The sequence below is a fragment of the Nesoenas mayeri genome, assembly GCF_963082525.1.
Source record: "Nesoenas mayeri genome assembly, chromosome: 28".
Classification (NCBI taxonomy): Eukaryota; Metazoa; Chordata; class Aves; order Columbiformes; family Columbidae; genus Nesoenas; species Nesoenas mayeri.
In genome coordinates this window covers 98,313-117,660 of record NC_137558.1, presented here as the reverse complement: position 1 = coordinate 117,660, position 19,348 = coordinate 98,313, and the positions used below count along the sequence as shown (strand labels likewise).

At 65.0% G+C, this 19,348-nt stretch overlaps 3 protein-coding genes across 3 annotated transcripts; 1 reads left to right on the top strand and 2 right to left on the bottom strand.

Annotated features, from left to right (window-relative positions):
• Window positions 1-143: 143 nt before the first annotated feature.
• Window positions 144-2,697, bottom strand: DNAJC14 (DnaJ heat shock protein family (Hsp40) member C14). The gene is given in 7 exon segments (XM_080360436.1): window positions 144-498; window positions 500-618; window positions 692-852; window positions 935-1,054; window positions 1,136-1,242; window positions 1,316-2,433; window positions 2,536-2,697. Coding segments are annotated over 6 exon segments (1,833 nt in total). The 5' UTR covers window positions 2,378-2,433; window positions 2,536-2,697; the 3' UTR covers window positions 144-234.
• An 886-nt stretch (window positions 2,698-3,583) lies between these two features.
• On the top strand, window positions 3,584-5,329 carry LOC308050367 (transmembrane protein 198-like; the record flags this gene model as incomplete). The annotated part of the gene is made up of 3 exons (XM_080360454.1): window positions 3,584-3,700; window positions 4,154-4,717; window positions 5,148-5,329. The coding sequence occupies exons 1-3, from the start codon at window positions 3,589-3,591 to the stop codon at window positions 5,327-5,329; spliced, it is 858 nt and encodes a 285-aa protein (XP_080216580.1). The 5' UTR covers window positions 3,584-3,588.
• A 448-nt stretch (window positions 5,330-5,777) lies between these two features.
• PYM1 (PYM homolog 1, exon junction complex associated factor) lies at window positions 5,778-7,697 on the bottom strand. The gene is made up of 3 exons (XM_080360526.1): window positions 7,662-7,697; window positions 6,940-7,033; window positions 5,778-6,544 (listed from the first exon to the last, which is right to left on the bottom strand). Exons 1-3 carry the CDS (start codon window positions 7,690-7,692, stop codon window positions 6,046-6,048), a joined length of 624 nt encoding a protein of 207 aa, XP_080216652.1. The 5' UTR covers window positions 7,693-7,697; the 3' UTR covers window positions 5,778-6,045.
• Window positions 7,698-19,348: the final 11,651 nt, after the last annotated feature.

Sequence of the window (19,348 nt, the reverse complement as noted above, 5' to 3'; positions counted from 1 at the left end):
CCGCGGCGGGAGAGCCGGGCTCACGTGCACGCTTATATTAATAATTAAAGCCTAATGAGACCCGGGGGCGGCGCGTTCGTCCGTCCGTCTGTCCCTCCCGCTGCCCCCAACCCCCACAAACGCCGTTGTTAGTTTTCCGTATATGGAAATAAGATGATTTTTTTTTTTTAAAAAAAGGAAAAATAGATTTCTTTTTAATTGGAAAAAGCCCTTTCAGTGCCTGCCCGGTGCCGCTCAGCGCTGGAACGGCCGCCGCACCTTCTTCCTCCTCTTGTGCTTGGCGTCCCCCTTGGGGCCGGCGCCCTCGGCCCTGGGGGGAGGCCCCGGGGGCGCGGGGGGGGGCGGGAAGGGGCCCCCCCCGGCGGCCGCCCCCGGCGCCCCCTGAAAGACGCGGGTGAGGAAATCCTGCAGGTCAGCAGCTGAGGGGGGGCCGCTCTTGGGGCTGCTCCTGAGGGGCACCAGGGGGTTTGGGGGGCCTGGCTGAGCCAGGAGCACCCGTTCCCCCGGCGCCCTCCCGCACTGACCTGTGCCGCGCGGCGCCCCGCGAGCCGCAGGAGATGTGGTAGGGCACGCGGTGCGTGTCGGGGGCGATGCCCACGCGCTGGCAGCCGGCCCACTCTGCAGAGAGATGTGGTGACAAGGCGGGGGAACAGCCGGGGACGCCCCACGGGCGGGCGTGGGCAGCACCCACCTGTGATGTCGTAGATCTTCCCCTCCATCATGGCCAGGTAGGTGATTTTCAGCCCCAGGAGACTGGACTCGGCCCAGAAGTCGCCCTCCTCAGCCGGGTGCAGCCCCCCACACTCCCCGCAGTACCGCGCGCTCAGCGGGTCCCGCTCCAGCTCAAACCTCCTGTGGGGGGTGAAACGTTCACACACCCCCTCCCCACGAGACCCCGGAATGGCTTTGGGGACCCCCCCGCCCCAACACCTACTTGTGCTTCCCCTGGCACTTGCTGCACATCATGGTGTTCATGGCGTCGCGCAGGTTGTCGTGCAGCCGGCTCAGAAACGCGCCCACCGAGCGTGACAGCTCCTGCTCTGCCAGCCGCTTGCTGCGAGGGGGGGACAGAACACAACAGGATCATGGGGGATCCCCAAAATCCGCCACCGCCCCCCTGCGTCCCCCCACTCACAGCTCATACTCCCTGCGCTGCTCAGGGCTGCTGACGATGTCCCAGGCCGCCCGCAGCACCTTGAACGCTGCCTCCGCCCGTGGGTGCTCATTCTTGTCCGGGTGCACCTGGCGGGGGGTGGAACAGAACCCTCAGCGCCGTGTTTTGGGGAAGGGACACCCTGCCCCGGTCCCCTCGTACCAGCACAGCCAGGCGGCGATAGGCTCTGCGCAGCTCCGCATCTGACGCCGTTGCCTCCACCCCGAGCACTTGGAAGGGGTTCAGCTGCTCCTCGGGGATGTTGGCTGCAGCCAAGAGCCGCTGTGTCTCCTCCCTGGCACCGGGAGCCCCCCCAGCACAACTGGGTGCTGCATTTCCCCCCTGCCGTGTCCCACCCCCCTGCAGCCAGTCCCAGAGTCGGTGCCACGTCCCGCTGTCCCCAAGCGGCCCCCACGTCCTGTGCAGCGCAGCCACCGCCTCCAGCAGCTGCACCACCCGCCGGGTCCCGGCCAGCTGCACCGTGCCGGCGGCCACTGCGGCAGCACCGAGCCGCAGGCAGCCCAGGAGCAGCACCAGGAGCAGCAGCAGCAGCGCCAGGAGCAGCCAGAGCAGCCGCAGGATGAACCGGGCCCCGGCACCCAGCCACCGGGCTGCCCGCTGACGCCAACCCCGCGCTGAGCCACGGTCACCGAAGCAGCAATAGGAGCCGAGTAGCCGCTCGCCGGCCTCTGTGCCCAACCGGAGCACTCGGGCCAGCAGCCCCCGGCAACTGGTCAGCAAGCCCCGGTAACCAGCCGGCTCCTCTGCCAGCCCTGGCGGCTCAGCCCTGTCCCCGCGGCTCCTCTTGCGTGGCGGCTGCTGCCGTCTGCCTGCGGTGCCGTCGCGCCGCCTGCCATTCTTGCTCTCCTTGGGAGCTGAATGCTGGCGCTGCCGCCGCTGAGGCCTCCGGGTTCCTGTCCCGTCCTCGTCCGCGCCGGTGCCAGAGGCGTCCCGGTGGCGGCAGCTCAGGCTGCAGCATCCACGCAGCCGCTCGGCCGCGGGGCTGGGCTGGGCGGCCGCTTCCCCCCGGTACCGGCAGGAGCAGCTGGGCCCAGGCAGCTCGTGCTCGTCGTCCTCGTCCTGCGGCCCGGGTGCCGCTGCGCGCCCGCAGCTGCCGTGGGTGGCAGCGCTGTCCACCGCGGAGCCGCCGCCGTCCCCGGGGGATTCCCGGCTCCTGTCGCTTCCTTCGGGCGCGGCCGCTTCTCGGTGCTGGGGCTGCTCCATCCCCGCGGCCCCGCGCTGCCCCGGCCGGCTCTAGGTCACGGCCATCCCGACGGGCCCTGTGACGAGAGCGGGGTCAGCGCGGCACCGGGACCCCGCGATCGGCCCCGGGACCCACCGACCCGGCCCCGGGGACCCCCAGCCCGGTCTCGGTTGCTCACAGGCCTCCGCCCTTCCAGGGTACGCTTTTGTGCCGATTTCAGGCGATTTCACCCCAAAAGCGCAGCTCGGGGCCCCGCTCGGCCTCCCCCCCTGCCGCCTCCCCCAAATGGGGAGCCCGGGGACCCTCGCGCCGCCGGTACCGGCGGGGGGGGGGGGGGGGGGGGGGGGGTCGCCGCCACCTCCCGACCCCCCCCGGAGTCCCTCAGCCACCTCACTTCCGCCTTCCGCCCACCGCCACCGCCCACTTCCGAGGGCGTGGCGTAGCGCAGGACCGTCATTCCTTGTGGCACTCCCACTTAAAGCAGCGGTGACCGCCCCTTAAAAGGGCAACGTCCCGCCGCTTAAAAGGGCAACGACCGCCTCTTAAAGGGGCAGCGCCCCCTCATCGTGAACTCCGTGGCCGTCCCGGGAAGGGACCCAGGCGTCCTGCGCTGACCCCCGTCACGTGCCCCCGCGCACAAAGCACCTCTGTCTCGGCCGAGGGCCCCGTTGTGCCCCCGGGGGGACTCGGAAGGGGCCGCGGTGTCACCCACCCGCACTCGAGTCCGGCCCCACGCGAGTTCCGGTGCAACCGAGGGGCTCTCGCCCCGTAACCCACGTCCTTCCCTGGTCCTGTCCCCGCCCCACGGGGGTCCCGGTCCCGCAGTTCCCGCCCCCGGCCCTGCGCGGGACCCCTCGCTCCCCCGCGGTCCCGCCCCCGACCCCGCTCCCGCCCGAGCGCGGCGCCGCGTCCCGGGCCGGGCCCCAGCGCGACCCCCGGGAGCGGCAGCGAACGGGTGAGTTCCGGGGTGGGGCGGCGGGACCGAGCGGTGCTCCCCACGCCCGGCCTCCAGTAACTCCCAGTAACTCCCAGTGCGGCGGCCCCGGGCTGCACCGCCCCCGCCCCGTCCCCACACCAGCTCCCAGTGCCCGCAGGAGCTCCCAGTTCCCTCTCCCACTCCCCTCCCGCCCAGTTCCCCCCAGATGTGCCCCTCCACAGATGAACGGGGGGCAGCGTGCAGGGGATCGCAGCGGGGGGCTCAGCACCCCCTCCGCCCTGCAGCCCCGGAGCCATGGAGCCCAGTGTCCTCCCCTGCGCCCCGGAGCCGCGACCCTCATATGAGCCCGTCCCTGCTGCCCTCTGTGCCCTCGGGAGCGTCTTCGGGCTGGTCTGTGGCTGCTTTGGTGAGCAGGGGGGTCACAGGTTGGGGGCAGAGATGGGGTACATGGAGGCTCATTTGGGGGACATGAGGGGCAGAGCTGGGGGGGCACGGGGCCTCATTTGGGCGACACTGTTGGGGGACAAAGTTGGGGGCACAGCTAGGGAGTACAACTCGGGGAACACAGCTGAGGCTCACTGGGGGATATGGGGCAGTTATGGGCTCACTGGTGGGGGCACAGCAAGCACACGGTGAGGGGCTTTGCAGGGACATGGGGACAAGGAGAGGGGGGTTATGTGAGACACAGCCATGGGGCAGAGCTGGGGGGCACAGTGGGGGGGGAAACATGTGGGGGAACGGCCTGGGGGGCACAGCTGGGGAACACAGTGGGGAGGCACAGCAGGAGACAGAGCTGTGAGGCAGAGTTGAGGGGCACAGCTGGAGACACAGCCAGAAGTGTCTCTGTGTCCTCACCCAGGCTACCGCTGCTTCAAGGCCACCATGTTCCTGTCAGGGCTACTCTTCGGCTCCACCATCATCTTTCTCCTGTGCCGGCAGGAGCGGGAGCTGCAGCTGAGCCTGGAGGCCAGCGCTGCTGTCACTGCGGCCATCGGGCTGCTGTGTGGGCTGCTCACCGTGCTGCTCCGCGCTGTCGGGCTCTTTGCCACGGGGCTGCTGCTGGGGCTGCTCGTGGCCACCGCCGCGCTGGTCACGGTGCTGCCACCACCGCTGAGCCCCTGGGTGACGGCGGGGATGCTGCTGGGGCTGGCGCTGCTCTGTGCCCTCCTGGCGCTGCGCTGGCCCAAGGCCGTCACCATCCTGGCCACCGCTGCCTTTGGCGCTGCTGTTGTGGTTGTGTGTGCAGATTACCTGGCTGAGGGGCTGGCACTGGTGGCCCACATCACAGCACGGCTGCAGCTGGCGCCGGCGCGGGCACTGTGCTGGCACGGGTGGCTGCTGCTGGGCGCCTGGCCTGTGCTCAGCATCCTTGGTGTCCTGCTGCAGTGGCGGGTGACGGCCGGCGGCTTCTCCCATCCTGACGGTGAGGGACAGGGAGGACACAGGGGGACGCCTGGCCTGGTGGGTCTGGGGGGACAGGGGATGGTGGTGGGAGTGGCTGGTAGGGACAGGGGTGTCATCAGGGATGGCTGCATGGACAGGAATGGCCCTGGGGACCAGGACAGGGGTGTCACCAGGGATGAGGACACAAGGACAGGGATGGCCGTGGGGACAGGAACAGGTGTCCCCAAGGATGGCCATGGAGACAGGGGAGGCCACGGGGACAGGGGTGACACCAGGGGTGACCATGGGGACAGATATGGCTCTGGGGATGGGGTGACACTCGGGTGGGGACAAGGCTGTCAGCAGGAGTGGCTGTGGGACAAAAAGCAGCCATAGGGCTGGGGGTGTCACCGCGGTGGGGCCAGGGTTGTCATGGTGGTGGGGACACTGACCCCCTCCCCTGCCCATAGCCCCCCACAGCCGGTGGCAGCGGCCGCAGCAGCCAGAGCTCAAGTGCAGGCAGAGCCCGGCCCCCTCTGAGGGCACCCACTGCTGCCGACCTCCCCCAGTGACACGCCAGGTGGGCGACGCACTGCCCCTGGTGAGTGGGGGTCCTGGGGGGGCCGTGCCAGGGCCTGAGGGGCCACGCTGACCCCCCACCATGAGCTCCCTGTGCAGCCTGCGGGACCGGCAGCTGGACAGTGGCACCGTACCGGGACACCCACCTGCCCCCTGTCCCCTCTATCCCTCTCCCGCATCCTCTATGTCCCTGCCTGTAAACTCCCCACGTGCCTTGGGGCAGCCCCCACTCTCACTGCACCTGCCCTTTAAATAGGCAAATAGGGTGCCATACGCACCGCCCCCTCATGGGGTTGTGGCAGGGGGGGCGGGGCTTAATGCCACTTGGCTATTGCAGGCCCCCCCCCCCCCCTTTAAAAATAAAACCCCACTCATATTTTTGTACGACCTACTCAAACCCTGCGCTCCCGCCACCCCGAAAGATTCAACGCCCTGCGGAGTTGGGAGGTCTCACCCTCCCTGGGACCCCTTGATACCCCCCAGGACCATGGTGACACCCCCACCCCCAGGCAGAGCCCACCCAGGGTCACCACTGTGGTTTTATTATTGCCTGAAGGACTCAAATAAAAAGGGAGAAAGAGGTCGCAACACAAAACACGACAGGCGGGCGGGGCAGGGCCGTGGCCCCATACCAAATAAAATTAAAATTAAAAAAAAACCCAAACTCTAGATGGGAGCGGCTGGTTGGTGACACCGAGAATGACCGTTGTGGAACAAAACCGCTCAAATTGAACCGAACCCCGGGGTCGGGCAGGAACCGCCCCCCAACTCCCACTGGGCCCCCCACCCTTACAAGTCCTGCTCCAGCTCCCACAGTTCCTGCTCCAGCGTTTTCCGTCTCCCCAGTTTTTCCAGCTGCTCCTTCGTTGGCTGCTTCACATCCCCAGCATCTACGCGTTGCTGCAGCTCCTCCACCTGCCGCAGCTTCTTCTTCAGATTCTTGATTTTGCGGCTTCTCTCCGCGCTGGGGGCGTCGCCCGCCTCGGCAGGAGGGCCAGGGGGACAGCCCGGCTGCGGTGCAGCTGCGTGATTGTCCCCCGGGGGTCCCTCGTTGTCCCCTCCGGCCAGCGAGACCTTTTCCAGCGCCTGGATCAGTCCATCTGCCTCCCGCTCCCCCTTCTCCTGCTGCTGCTTCCGTTTCTCTTTGCGTTTTAAGTTCCTTTTGGCTGTTTTAGACAGTCCCGTCTCGGCGTTGTCAGCACGGCCGGGCGGTGCTGTGGCCTCCGGGCTCAGTCCCGGTGGCAGTTCGGGTTTGCTTTTGAAAAACTTCACGTATTTGTTCTCGTACCTGCGCCAAATGAGGATTGCTGAAGGCACCGCTCCACCCCGCGGTGACAATCCCCCTGTTACCAAACGCCACAACCCCCCGGCACCTCCTATGTGGAGCAGCCCCCAAAACTGGCTCTTTTCTGGGGGGCTCCGCCCCCTCCCCCACATAGCCTCCCCACATCTTGAGGCTCTCCAGGTGTGGAAGCGAGGTCAGCGGACAGTACGTACCGGCAGCACGTGACTTATAGGGGAGGGGTGGGGGGATCGGAATTGGCTCAGGCACCTGGAAAGAGACTGAGACCTCGAGACGTCACCCTTGGGGACGGAGGGGACAGGATGGGAGCTCCCCCTCCCCCAGCCCAGGGCACACCCCTGTTCCCAACCCCCCCCGCACCGTCTGTGTCCCCCACTTACACTGGCACCTCCTCCTGCGGGACGTATCCCTCCTTCACTCGCCGCTGCTTCCGCCACGTCCCGTCTGGCCGCTGCGTGGACGCGATGTACTTCCCTGCGGGGACACGGAGCGTCAGGGGGGGACAACAGGATGTCCCCGGGGGGCTGGGACATCCCACTGACCCTGCAAGGGCCCCTGGATACCCCTCCAGACACCCCACGGGAGACCTGGGACACCCCACAGCCACCTTCGGGGCTCTAGGACAGCCCAAAGAACCCCTTGGGACATCCCCAGGCCCCCCAAGACACCCCGGGGGGAGCTGGGACACCCCACAGACCCCCCCCAAACACCCCACAGGGCACCTGGGACACCGCAGAGACCTCCTGGGACCCCCTCCAGGCCCCTCGGGATCCTCACAAAGCCCCACGGGGGCTCCCCCTGTCCCGGGATACCCCAGGCCCCGGGACAGGGGGACAAGGTGAGTCCAGCCCCACGGAACCCGGAGAGGCGGGACCCGCCCCACAGCGACCAGGACGGGTGGACAAAGTCCCTGATGGACCGGGATGGGGGGGAAAAAGCCCCCGAGGGAGCAGGACGGGGGGAAAAAAGCCCCGGGACCCCTCCCAGGTGGCGGGGCCGGGACCGGCCTCACAGACAGCGGGTGCGGGGGAAGCCCAGCGGCTCAGGGGGCGGCAGGGGCGCTGCCGCGGGGATGTGGGGGCCACAGCGGAGCCGCGCTCACCGGTCTCGTCAGTCACATAGGGAGTCGCCATCTTGCGAGCGCGACACACTTCCGGCCTCCCGGGCCCCGCCCCGGAAGTGGGGGCAGAGACGGGAGCGGGGCGGGGCAGCGGCGGAGAAAGCGCCGCGGGGCCGGCGGCCATTTTGGTCTTAAAGGGGCAGCTCCCCGAGTGGGGGAGACACCCCCCAATCCCCCCCGGCATTGCCATGGCGACCGCAGGCCGACCCCCCCTCCCCCCTTTGTGCCCATCGCCATGTCGCCAAGCCCCATCCTGTGACCCCCCGGCCCGGGTGGGGAGTCAGGGGCGGTGTCCCGCCATAGGAGGAAAGGAGGGGAGAGCAGGGACAAGTGTGTGTGTGTGTGTGTGTGTGTGTTCGTCCCCGTCCCCTGAGATTCAGACGCCTGCGGGTGCCGTGGGCCAGCAGAGCAAGGCGGGAGCGTTAGCCTCCCGGCACCGGGCTGGCGGGCGGCGCTGTTCGTTTCCGAGACTTGCGGCCGTCCCCGCGGCAGGGGCGCGTTCGCGCCGCGGCTCTCTGTGGCTTTTTTGTTTTGTTGAGTTTGTTTTTTGTAGGCTTTTTGCAGGATTCCCGCGACACGCGGCACGACCGCCCGCCCGGGGCTGCCGCGGCGGGTCTCAGTGCTGCCGTCCTGTGGGCAAAGCGCGGTACTGCAGCCGGCCGCCCCAATGCGGTGCCGCGGCGCGCCTCAGCGCTGCCGCCCTGTGACGAAACCCGGGTACTGCAGCGCAGGGCAAGCAAGGAAAATCAAAGAAAAGGGGTTTTCTGGTGTAGGTAAACACACGCACAGCTTTTTAGTATAAAGTGAATTACCGAGGTTTGTTCTTTTTAATTTCACTCTTGGAAGCTGCACGCTTTCAGCTTTACTGACTGAGCCGGACACGCTGACAGCGATTGCTGAACGAGTTAGGATTTTTTACTGTGTCCAGCCTTGTATGTGTGGTCTGTTTTCACTTGCAGGTTGGACTTGGAGTTGAAATAGAAGTTCCCTTATTTAACAATACCCCAACACATCCCCTGACTCACAACAAAAATAACGCCCAAAAAACCCAGCCAGAGATGACTTTTAATTTCCTTCAGCTTTTTTTTCCTTTCCCTGATGCATACAGTGCAGTGAACACTGTGGGGTGCTACATATCAATGGGGCAGAGTGCTGGAACTATATGGTGCTGCAGAGCAGTGCTATGGATGTATAGGGCAGCCCGGATGTGTGTGGCGCTTTGGGTTAGGGTTAGGCTTAGGTTTAGGATTAGGCCTAGGTTAGGGTTAGGTTGAGGTTTAGGGTTATGGTTAAACTAAGTTTGGATTAGGGTCAGGGTTATGGTCAGGGTCAGGGTTTGTTTAGGGTTAGGATTAGAGTTAGGGTTAGGATTAGAGCTGGATTAGCCGTAGACTTATCGTTAGGGTTAGGCTTAGGTTACGGCTATGGTGAGGTTTAGGCTTTTGGTTAAACATATGTTAGGGTTATGGTCAGCGTTAGGGTCAGGGTCAGGTTAGGGTTACGGTTAGGGTTCGGGTTAGGGTTAGGGGTAGGCTTAGGGGTAGAATTCGGGTTGTTTTAGGGTTAGACTTAGCATTAGGATTAGGCCTAGGTTAGGATTAGGTTGAGGTTTAGGGTTATGGTTAAAGTTAAGTTTGGGTTAGGGTCAGGGTTATGGTCAGGGTCAGGGTTTGGTTAGGGTTAGGATTACAGATAGGGTTAGGATTAGAGTTGGTTTAGCGTTAGACTTAGCGTTAGGGTTAGGCTTAGGTTACGGCAACGGTGAGGTTTAGGCTTATGGCCACTGCCCACCCCACCTCCCTCCCAAGCTCTCCCCAAGGTGCTTTCCTGGAGGGGTGTGACCCTACCAGGCCCCACCCCCTTTCCAAGCACCCACCCTCCCAGCTGGGCTCCTCCCCCTTGACCCACACTTCCACCCCCATTGGTGGGCTCCCTGCAGGGGGTGTGGCCTAACGACCTACAACTCCTTCCCGTCCCCTGCTGAGCCATGTACCCGACAGCATGACAGGGGCAGACAAAGCTCAGGAAAGACCAACAGAGCCAGGCAGGGCTTGAGAGAGTTCGAGAGAGGCCGACAGATCTTAATTACTTGGTGAACTAGGCAGCGGTTATTCCCAATCTGAATCCTCATTTAAAAAACACATTGTTTGGAATTCGTTTTAAATGATAGAGGCAGAAAACTCATGTGGAGTCATTGGTAGCTACATTTGAACAACCTATACACCCACAGTACTGCCCCACAACGCCCCATAGCTCCTCCACTCTGCCCCATAGACCCACAACACTGCCCCACAGCACCATATAGCTCCTGTACTCTGCCCCATACATCCACAGCAGTACCCCACAGCACCCCATAGTGACTCTATTCTTCCCCATAGACCCACAGTGCTGTTCCAGAGCACCCCATATCTTGTTCCCTCTGCCCTATAGACCCACAGTGTAACCCCACAGTTCCTCTGCCCTATAGATCAACAGCACTGTCCCAGAAAACACCATAGCGTCTTCCCACTAGCCCATAGGCCAGCAATGCTGCCCCACTGCACACTGTAGCTCCTGCACCCTGCCCCATAGACCCACAGCAGTGCCCCACAGCGCCCCACACATCCGGGCTGCCCTATACATTTACAGCACTCTGCCTCATTGATATGTAGCACCCCGCAGCTTCTGCACTTTGCCCATAGATCCACAGTCCTGGGTCCCCTCGGCCCACCAGATGTCCTGGGTTGCGATGCTGCACGGGGCCCCGTGCACAACAGAAAATGAGGACAGCGTGGCTGCTGGGCTCCACCCTGCTTGGAATCCAAGATGGCTGGGGGGGGCTGGCGGCCATGCTGGCACTGCCGGAGGGGCTGTTGATCTGGGCCATGCTCAGGCGGCAGCTCCCGGCTGTACCAGCCGCTCCCATTGGCTGCCCCTGTGGCCCTGCACCGTGCCCATGGGAGCAAGATGGCTGCCCTGATGGGTGGCCCTCTCGACCGCTGTGTCCCTGCTGGTGGGCGGGGCCATGGCCGTCATGTGCTGGAAGGGCGGGGCTGAGGTGGGCGGGGCCTGCCTAGGGCGGCCATTTTGGGATGGGACCTGTGACTCTGTTTACCCCTGATGGCCATCTTGGAAAAGGGCAGCGCTGTGCCGCTGCCATCCTGACATTGCTCCCCCAGGGCCATGCTGGGGGATTTTTAGCCTGGTTTTGGGGCCAATTCTCAACCAATAAAATGAAATAATGTAAAAAAACCTTAAGCATGTGGTTTGTTCCATTTCCAGTGAGGGATTTGGGGGTGGGGTTTAGGGTTGAGGGTGGGGCTGAAAGTGTGGGCGGGGCCACTGCCAACCCCAGCCCCCTCCCAAGCTCTCCCCAATGTGCCTTCCCAGAGGGGTGTGCCCCAACCAGGCCCCACCCCCTTTCCAAGCACCCTCCCAGCTGGGCTCCTCCCCCTTGACCCACACTTCCACCCCCATTGGTGGGCTCCCTGCAGGGGGTGTGGCCTACAGACCTACAACTCCTTCCCGTCCCCTGCTGAGCCATGTACCCGACAGCATGACAGGGGCAGACAAAGCTCACAAAAGACCAACAGAGCCAGGCAGGGCCCGAGAGAGCTTGAGGAAGTCCGACAGGTCTCGACACCGCCTGACAAAGCCCGACAGGGCCCGAGAGAGTTTGACGGATCGTCACAGAGCCCGACAAAGCTTGACAGAGCCCAACAGGACCCGTCAGGGCCTGACAAATCTTGTCAGGTCCTGATAGAGCCTCAATGTGTATGACAGAGCCCTGGGGACCTCAACAGAGCCTGAGAAATCTTGACAGGCTCAGCAGAGCCCAACAGGTCTCGACAGAGCACTACAGAGCCCATCGAAGCCTGATAGAGCCTCACAGACCCCAAGGGATCTCGACAGAGCCCTACAGAGCCCATCGAAGCCTGATAGAGCCTGACAGGCCCCAAGAGGTCTCGACAGAGCCCTACAGAGCCCATCGAAGCCTGATAGAGCCTGACAGGCCCCAAGAGGTCTCGACAGAGCCCTACAGAGCCCATCGAAGCCTGATAGGGCCTGACAGACCCCAAGAGCTCTCGATAGAGCCCTGCAGAGCCCATCGAAGCCTGATAGAGCCTGACAGGCCCCAAGAGATATCGACAGAGCCCTACAGAGCCCATCGAAGCCTGATAGAGCCTGACAGGCCCCAAGAGGTCTCGACAGGGCTTCACAAAAACCAACAGTGTCTGACAGAGCCCAACAGGAGTGCAGGTGCTGTCATTTCCAGTGAGGGTCCAGGTGATTTGATAAGGTGGTGGGCGGGGCCTGGGGTGATTGATCCCTCCCCTTTCCAGGGGTTGTGGGAAGGGGTGGGTGGGGCTCAGGGTATTTGAGCCCCAGTCCCCGGGTAGGGAGCTCATTCTGCTCCAGGACAGCTTCAGTGCTGGTTCTCTGCTGCTCCTTCAGCAGTCAGGAGCTTTTGAGCTGTTTAAGCTATGTGGGCAGACGTCTTAGGAGAAGCAGAGGTGTCTGTTTGAGGTAAGAGCTTCGGGTTCAGCAAAGGTTCAGTAGCAGCTGTAGTAGAAAGGTTGTTTGTCATTATGTTTCATTTGTTGATTCAGTTCCAGGTACTTTGCGTTTTCCAGTAATTCCTGATCATGATGAAGATGGAGCATTGGTTATTGTGTCTCCTTTTCTATCTGCTCCCTAGAAAACCTAAGTTGACATCCATACTGAGTCTCATTGTAGATGCAATAGCAGTAATAAAGTGCAGGTGCTGTCACTTCAAGTGAGATTCCAGGTAATTTGATAAGGGTGGTGGGTGGGGCCTGGAGTGATTGATCCCTCCCCTTTCCAGGGGATTGTGGGAAGGGGTGGGTGGGGCTCAGGGTATTTGAGCCCCAGTCCCCGGGTAGGGAGCTCATTCTGCTCCAGGACAGCTTCAGTGCTGGTTCTCTGCTGCTCCTTCAGCAGTCGGCAGCTTTTGAGCTGTTTAAGCTATGTGGGCAGACATCTTAGGAGAAGCAGAGGTGTCTGTTTGAGGTAAGAGCTTTGGGCGCAGCAAAGGTTCAGTAGCAGCTGTAGTAGAAAGGTTGCTTGTCATTATGTTTCATTTGCTTATTCAGGTCCAGATGCTTTGCATTTTCCAGGAATTCCTGACCCCGATGAAGATGGAGTGTTGTTTTTTGGTTTGTATTGCTGTATTAATAGCTATTAATATAATCTCCTCTCCTAGAAGAGTGTTTTGTTTCCAGGACCTTTGCATCGTGCAGCGGCCCCCGGTAGATCATTGAAATGTACCTCCTGGAGCTCAGCCAAGGTGAGCAATGACTTGTAGGCTACTACCGATAAATATTATTTGGGTGCCTAATCGTACACATGTCCTTGCTTTCCTTATTGTAGGTGATGATGGAGAAAGTGACAACTGCAGGAAGATCCCTGTTAGCCCATGTTGTGTTTTCCTCTGTTCAAGATGGATTTGATCCCTTGGCCCTCTAAAAGTTAAGTGGAGGCAGGAGGGCTGGGAAGGGGCTGGGAACTGCAGGGAGGTTTTAAAGTTCTCAGGCAGAAAAGGGCAGTCCAGGAGCAGTCCCCTTTAGGCAGATAAATGGGGTCATGGAACTTTACAGCGCCACGCCAGCGTGCGCCGGGCAGGGCAGCTCCAGCCCGCGTCTCTTGTCGTGTAGTTCGGGAAGCCCGCCTCGCACCTGTCAGACAATCCTTGGGTATCATTGCGCTCCAGGGGCACGAAAGTAATTTCAAGTGCCATGCTGGGGTCTGGAAAGCCGGTGCCGATTGGGGTAGCGCCATTCGGCTGCTAGTTTTCTTGTATCGGCAGCCGAAAGGGTGCACGGTTCTTGCATATTGAACGTTTTTGGTCAGTTGTGTTTTAATGTGTAGTTCTGGGCTGCAACAGCAGCTCTGCTCTCTACCCATCCAGTCTAAGGGACTGGCACTTCTTCCTAGCATCTTGAAGGTTTTAAGTCTTGCAGCAGCTTCTCTGTGCGTTTGCACCAGAGCTGCTGCCTCATTAGAGGCTGTGACGTTCGGCTCCTTTTTTTTTTCTGGGGTTTCAGTAGAGGCTCCTTGCCTCACCGCTGCCTCCCTGCAGTTTATTTTGATTGTTGCCATCTCTGGTTTGGAGTTATTTTTGTTGCGCCGCCGTCTCTGTGTGTTTGCGCCTGCGCCGCCGTCTCTGTGTGTTTGCGCCTGCGCCGCCGTCTCTGTGTGTTTGCGCCTGCGCCGCCGTCTCTGTGTGTTTGCGCCTGCGCCGCCGTCTCTGTGTGTTTGCGCCTGCGCCGCCGTCTCTGTGTGTTTGCGCCTGCGCCGCCGTCTCTGTGTGTTTGCGCCTGCGCCGCCGTCTCTGTGTGTTTGCGCCTGCGCCGCCGTCTCTGTGTGTTTGCGCCTGCGCCGCCGTCTCTGTGTGTTTGCGCCTGCGCCGCCGTCTCTGTGTGTTTGCGCCTGCGCCGCCGTCTCTGTGTGTTTGCGCCTGCGCCGCCGTCTCTGTGTGTTTGCGCCTGCGCCGCCGTCTCTGTGTGTTTGCGCCTGCGCCGCCGTCTCTGTGTGTTTGCGCCTGCGCCGCCGTCTCTGTGTGTTTGCGCCTGCGCCGCCGTCTCTGTGTGTTTGCGCCTGCGCCGCCGTCTCTGTGTGTTTGCGCCTGCGCCGCCGTCTCTGTGTGTTTGCGCCTGCGCCGCCGTCTCTGTGTGTTTGCGCCTGCGCCGCCGTCTCTGTGTGTTTGCGCCTGCGCCGCCGTCTCTGTGTGTTTGCGCCTGCGCCGCCGTCTCATAAGGGGCTGTGATGTTGGGCCCTTATTTATTTCTGGGGTTGCAGTAGAGGCTCCTCGTCTCACCGCTGCCTCCCCGCAGGTTATTTTGATCATTGCCGTATCTGGTTTGGAGTCATTTTTGTTGTGGAGCATTTTTGGTGCTGTTGCTGTTGTGTCGTCTACAACATTGTGTGGAGCATCTGTCTGTGCACGTGCACATTTGGCTGGAGCTGCTCTGCCCGGAGGTGTAGAGTCAGGAGCGGGAGTTCTAGGAGTCCATGATTAATCTGTGGACATGTGAACCTGCTTAGGCAGAGGTTGTGCAGTCATCTGGGATGGAGTAGCTGTAAGCAAGAGAGGGGACTGTCCCTTCCCCAGTGTTTTTTGAGACTTATACATTCTGGTGGGATTCCTAAACAGAAAGCAGACCTGTGGGATGGTCAAGTTGTTGATGAGCTCCTGGGTGACTTGTTGAATACCTTGATTTCAGATGCAGAGGAACGACTTGGCACGGAAGAGCGACGGAGAAGGTGAGCTGCGCGCCGTAAGCAGGTGGGTTGGTGCGTGGCGCCAGAGGGAAGCTGTGCCGTGTGGCTCTTGCTGAGCGTGATCCTTTCTCTGTTTCCTAGGTGTTCCTGTAGACGCTGAAGAGGAACCTGGCGCTGCAGGAAGATCCCCGTTAGCGCACGTGGTGTTTTCCTCTGTCAAAGATGGATTCGGTCTCTTGGCCCTCTGAAAGCTAAGTGCAGGCACGGGGGCTGGCAAGGGGCTGGAATCTCAGGGACGGGGGTAAAGTTCTGGTAAGGGAAAGGACTGTCCAGGAACAGTCCGCTTTGAGTGGGTAAAGGGCCCTGAGCACCTTACAGTGCGATGCCAGCGTGTGCCGGGCAGGGCAGCTCCAGCCTGTGTCTGCGTTGTGGTGTAGGTCGGGAAGCCTGCCTTGCGCCTGTCAGACGATGCTGGGGTCATGTTGTGCTTAAGGGCCACGAAAGGCATCTCGGGTACCGTCCCGAGATCTGGAACGCCGGTGCCGATTGGCGTAGCGCCGATTGGGTGCTAGTTTTCTTGTATTAGCAGCCGAAAGTGTGGATGGTGTTTGCATTTCGGTTGTTTCCGGTCAGTTGTGATTTATGGCGTCGTTCTGGGCTGCATCATCAGCAGCTCTGCTCTCTACCCATCCAGTCTCAGGGACTGGAACTTCAAGATGCTGGGAAGAAGTTCTTAGTCTTGCAGCAGCCTCGTGTGTGTGCGTCGGCGCCGCCGTCTCTGTCTCTGTGTGTGTGCGCGTCGGTGCCGCCCTCTCTGTCTCTGTGTGTGTGTGCGCGTCGGCGCCGCCCTCTCTGTCTCTGTGTGTGTGTGCGCGTCGGCGCCGCCCTCTCTGTCTCTGTGTGTGTGTGCGCGTCGGCGCCGCCCTCTCTGTCTCTGTGTGTGTGTGCGCGTCGGCGCCGCCGTCTCTGTGTGTGTGCGCGTCGGCGCCGCCGTCTCTGTGTGTGTGCGCGTCGGCGCCGCCGTCTCTGTGTGTGTGCGCGTCGGCGCCGCCGTCTCTGTGTGTGTGCGCGTCGGCGCCGCCGTCTCTGTGTGTGTGCGCGTCGGCGCCGCCGTCTCTGTGTGTGTGCGCGTCGGCGCCGCCGTCTCATATGGGGCCGTGATGTTCGGCTCTTATTTTTTTCTGGGCTTGCAGTAAAACCTCCCCGCCTCACCGCTGCCTCCCTGCAGGTTCTTGTGGTCGATGCAGTCTCTGGTTTGGAGTTGTTTTTGTTATAGAGCGTTTTTGGTGCTGTTGATGTGTTGTCTATAATGTTCTGAGGCGCATCTGTCTGTGCACATGTGCATTTGGCTGGAGCTGCTCTGCCCGGAGGCGTGGAGTCAGGGGTGGGTGGACGGAGCTCTAGGGGTGCACAGTTTATCTGTGGACCTGTTAACCTGCATAGGCAGAGGTTGTGCAGTCATCTGGGATGGAGTAGCCGTGGGCAGGGGAGGGGACTGTCCCTTCCCCAGTGTTTTAGAGACTCCATGAGAGTGCTGAGAGACCTGGGGGCCCGGGGTAGGAGGTACACCTGGGGCCCCCCATGGGAGGTAGACCTGGGGGCTCCCGGGGTTGGGGGTAGACCTGCCCTCCTCGCGTCCCCGCCGCCCCGCGTCCCCGCGTCCCCGCGTCCCCGCCGCCCCGCGTCCCCGCGTCCCCCGCCGCCCCGCGTCCCCGCGTCCCCGCCGCCCCGCGTCCCCGCGTCCCCGCCGCCCCGCGTCCCCGCGTCCCCGCCGCCCCGCGTCCCCGCGTCCCCCGCCGCCCCGCGTCCCCGCGTCCCCGCCGCCCCGCTCCCCGCGTCCCCGCCGCCCCGCTCCCCGCGTCCCCGCCGCCCCGCTCCCCGCGTCCCCGCCGCCGCTCTGCTCCCGTCCTGGCTGTGCTCCTCCTGTCCCCGTCGCGCTCCTCCCATCCCCGTTCCCCCACGCCCCTCCCGTCCCTGCCGCCGCGCCCCTCCCCACCCCGCCGCCCCGCTCCCCTCCTAGCTGCCGCGCTCCTCCCGTCCCCGCCGCGCTCCTCCCGTCCCCGCCGCGCTCCTCCCGTCCCCGCCGCGCTCCTCCCGTCCCCGCCGCGCTCCTCCCGTCCCCGCCGCGCTCCTCCCGTCCCCGCCGCGCTCCTCCCGTCCCCGCGCGCGTCCCCTCTCCGCCTCCCCGCCCCGCTCCCCTCCCCCCGCTCCCCTCCCCCCGCTCCCCTCCCCCCCGCTCCCCTCCCCCCGCTCCCCTCCCCCCGCTCCCCTCCCCCCGCTCCCCTCCCCCCGCTCCCCTCCCCCCCGCTCCCCTCCCCCCGCTCCCCCCCCCCCCCGCGCTCTTCCCGCCTCCGCGCTCTTCCCGCCTCCGCGCTCTTCCCGCCTCCGCGCTCTTCCCGCCTCCGCGCTCTTCCCGCCTCCGCGCTCTTCCCGCCTCCGCGCTCTTCCCGCCTCCGCGCTCTTCCCGCCTCCGCGCTCCCCTTGTCCCTGCCGCCCTACTCTCCTTTCCGTTGCGCTCCCCTCGTCCCCGCCGCCCCACTCTCCTTTCCGTTGCGCTCCCGTCGTCCCCGCCGCCCCGCTCCCGTCGTCCCCGCCGCCCCGCTCCCGTCGTCCCCGCCGCCCCGCTCCCGTCGTCCCCGCCGCCCCGCTCCCGTCGTCCCCGCCGCCCCGCTCCCGTCGTCCCCGCCGCCCCGCTCCCGTCGTCCCCGCCGCCCCGCTCCCGTCGTCCCCGCCGCCCCGCTCCCGTCGTCCCCGCCGCCCCGCTCCCGTCGTCCCCGCCGCCCCGCTCCCGTCGTCCCCGCCGCCCCGCTCCCGTCGTCCCCGCCGCCCTACTCTCCTTTCTGTTGTGCTCCTCTCGTTCCTGACACCCCGCTCCCGTCTCCGCCGCCGTGCTCCTCCCGTCCCGGCCGCGCTCCTCTCGTCCTTGCTGCCCCACTGTGGTTCCCACCGCCCCACTCCTGTCCCCGCCACCGCGCTCCTCCCGTCCCCGCCGCGCTCCTCCCGTCCCCGCCGCGCTCCTCCCGTCCCCGCCGCGCTCCTCCCGTCCCCGCCGCGCTCCTCCCGTCCCCGCCGCGCTCCTCCCGTCCCCGCCGCGCTCCTCCCCTCCCCGCCGCGCTCCTCCCCTCCCCGCCGCGCTCCTCCCCTCCCCGCCGCGCTCCTCCCCTCCCCGCTGCCGCCCTCCCGTCCCCGCTCCTCCCGTCCCGGCCGCCCCACTCTCGTCCCGGCCGCCCCACTCTCGTCCCGGCTGCCCCATTACCGTCCCCGCCGCGCTCCTCCCCTCCCCGCCGCGCTCCTCCCCTCCCCGCCGCGCTCCTCCCCTCCCCGCCGCGCTCCTCCCCTCCCCGCCGCGCTCCTCCCCTCCCCGCTGCCGCCCTCCCGTCCCCGCCCCTCTCGTCCCTGCCGCGCTCCTCCCGTCCCGGCCGCCCCACTCTCGTCCCCGCCGCGCTCCTCCCGTCCCCGCCGCCGCGCTCCTCCCGTCCCCGCCGCCGCGCTCCTCCCGTCCCCGCCGCCGCGCTCCTCCCGTCCCCGCCGCCGCGCTCCTCCCGTCCCCGCCGCCGCGCTCCTCCCGTCCCCGCCGCCGCGCTCCTCCCGTCCCCGCCGCCGCGCTCCTCCCGTCCCCGCCGCCGCGCTCCTCCCGTCCCCGCCGCCGCGCTCTTCCCGCCTCCGCGCTCCCCTCGTCCCCGCCGCCCTACTCTCCTTTCCGTTGCGCTCCCCTCGTCCCCGCCGCCCCACTCTCCTTTCCGTTGCGCTCCCGTCGTCCCCGCCGCCCCGCTCCCGTCGTCCCCGCCGCCCCGCTCCCGTCGTCCCCGCCGCCCCGCTCCCGTCGTCCCCGCCGCCCCGCTCCCGTCGTCCCCGCCGCCCCGCTCCCGTCGTCCCCGCCGCCCTACTCTCCTTTCTGTTGTGCTCCTCTCGTTCCTGACACCCCGCTCCCGTCTCCGCCGCCGTGCTCCTCCCGTCCCGGCCGCGCTCCTCTCGTCCCTGCTGCCCCACTGTGGTTCCCACCGCCCCACTCCCGTCCCCGCCACCGCGCTCCTCCCGTCCTGGTTGCGCTCCTCTCGTCCCCACCGCCTCGCTCTCGTTCCCGCCGCCCAGCTCCCCTCCCCGCCGCGCTCCTCCCCTCCCCGCCGCACTCCTCCCCTCCCCGCCGCGCTCCTCCCCTCCCCGCCGCGCTCCTCCCCTCCCCGCCGCGCTCCTCCCCTCCCCGCCGCGCTCCTCCCCTCCCCGCTGCCGCCTTCCCGTCCCCGCCCCTCTCGTCCCTGCCGCGCTCCTCCCGTCCCGGCCGCCCCACTCTCGTCCCGGTTGCCCCATTACCGTCCCCGCCGCCGCGCTCCTCCCGTCCCCGCCGCCGCGCTCCTCCCGTCCCCGCCGCCGCGCTCCTCCCGTCCCCGCCGCCGCGCTCCTCCCGTCCCCGCCGCCGCGCTCCTCCCGTCCCCGCCGCCGCGCTCCTC

What these genes read in the sequence shown, in the direction of transcription:
- PYM1 (XM_080360526.1), bottom strand. Translation starts at nt 7,692, where the DNA reads ATGGCGACTCCCTATGTGACTGACGAGACCG. An exon ending in CTATGTGACTGACGAGACCG is followed by an intron (nt 7,034 to 7,661) that starts GTGAGCGCGGCT and finishes GTGTCCCCGCAG; the next exon opens with GGAAGTACATCGCGTCCACG. An exon ending in CCGCAGGAGGAGGTGCCAGT is followed by an intron (nt 6,545 to 6,939) that starts GTAAGTGGGGGA and finishes CATTTGGCGCAG; the next exon opens with GTACGAGAACAAATACGTGA.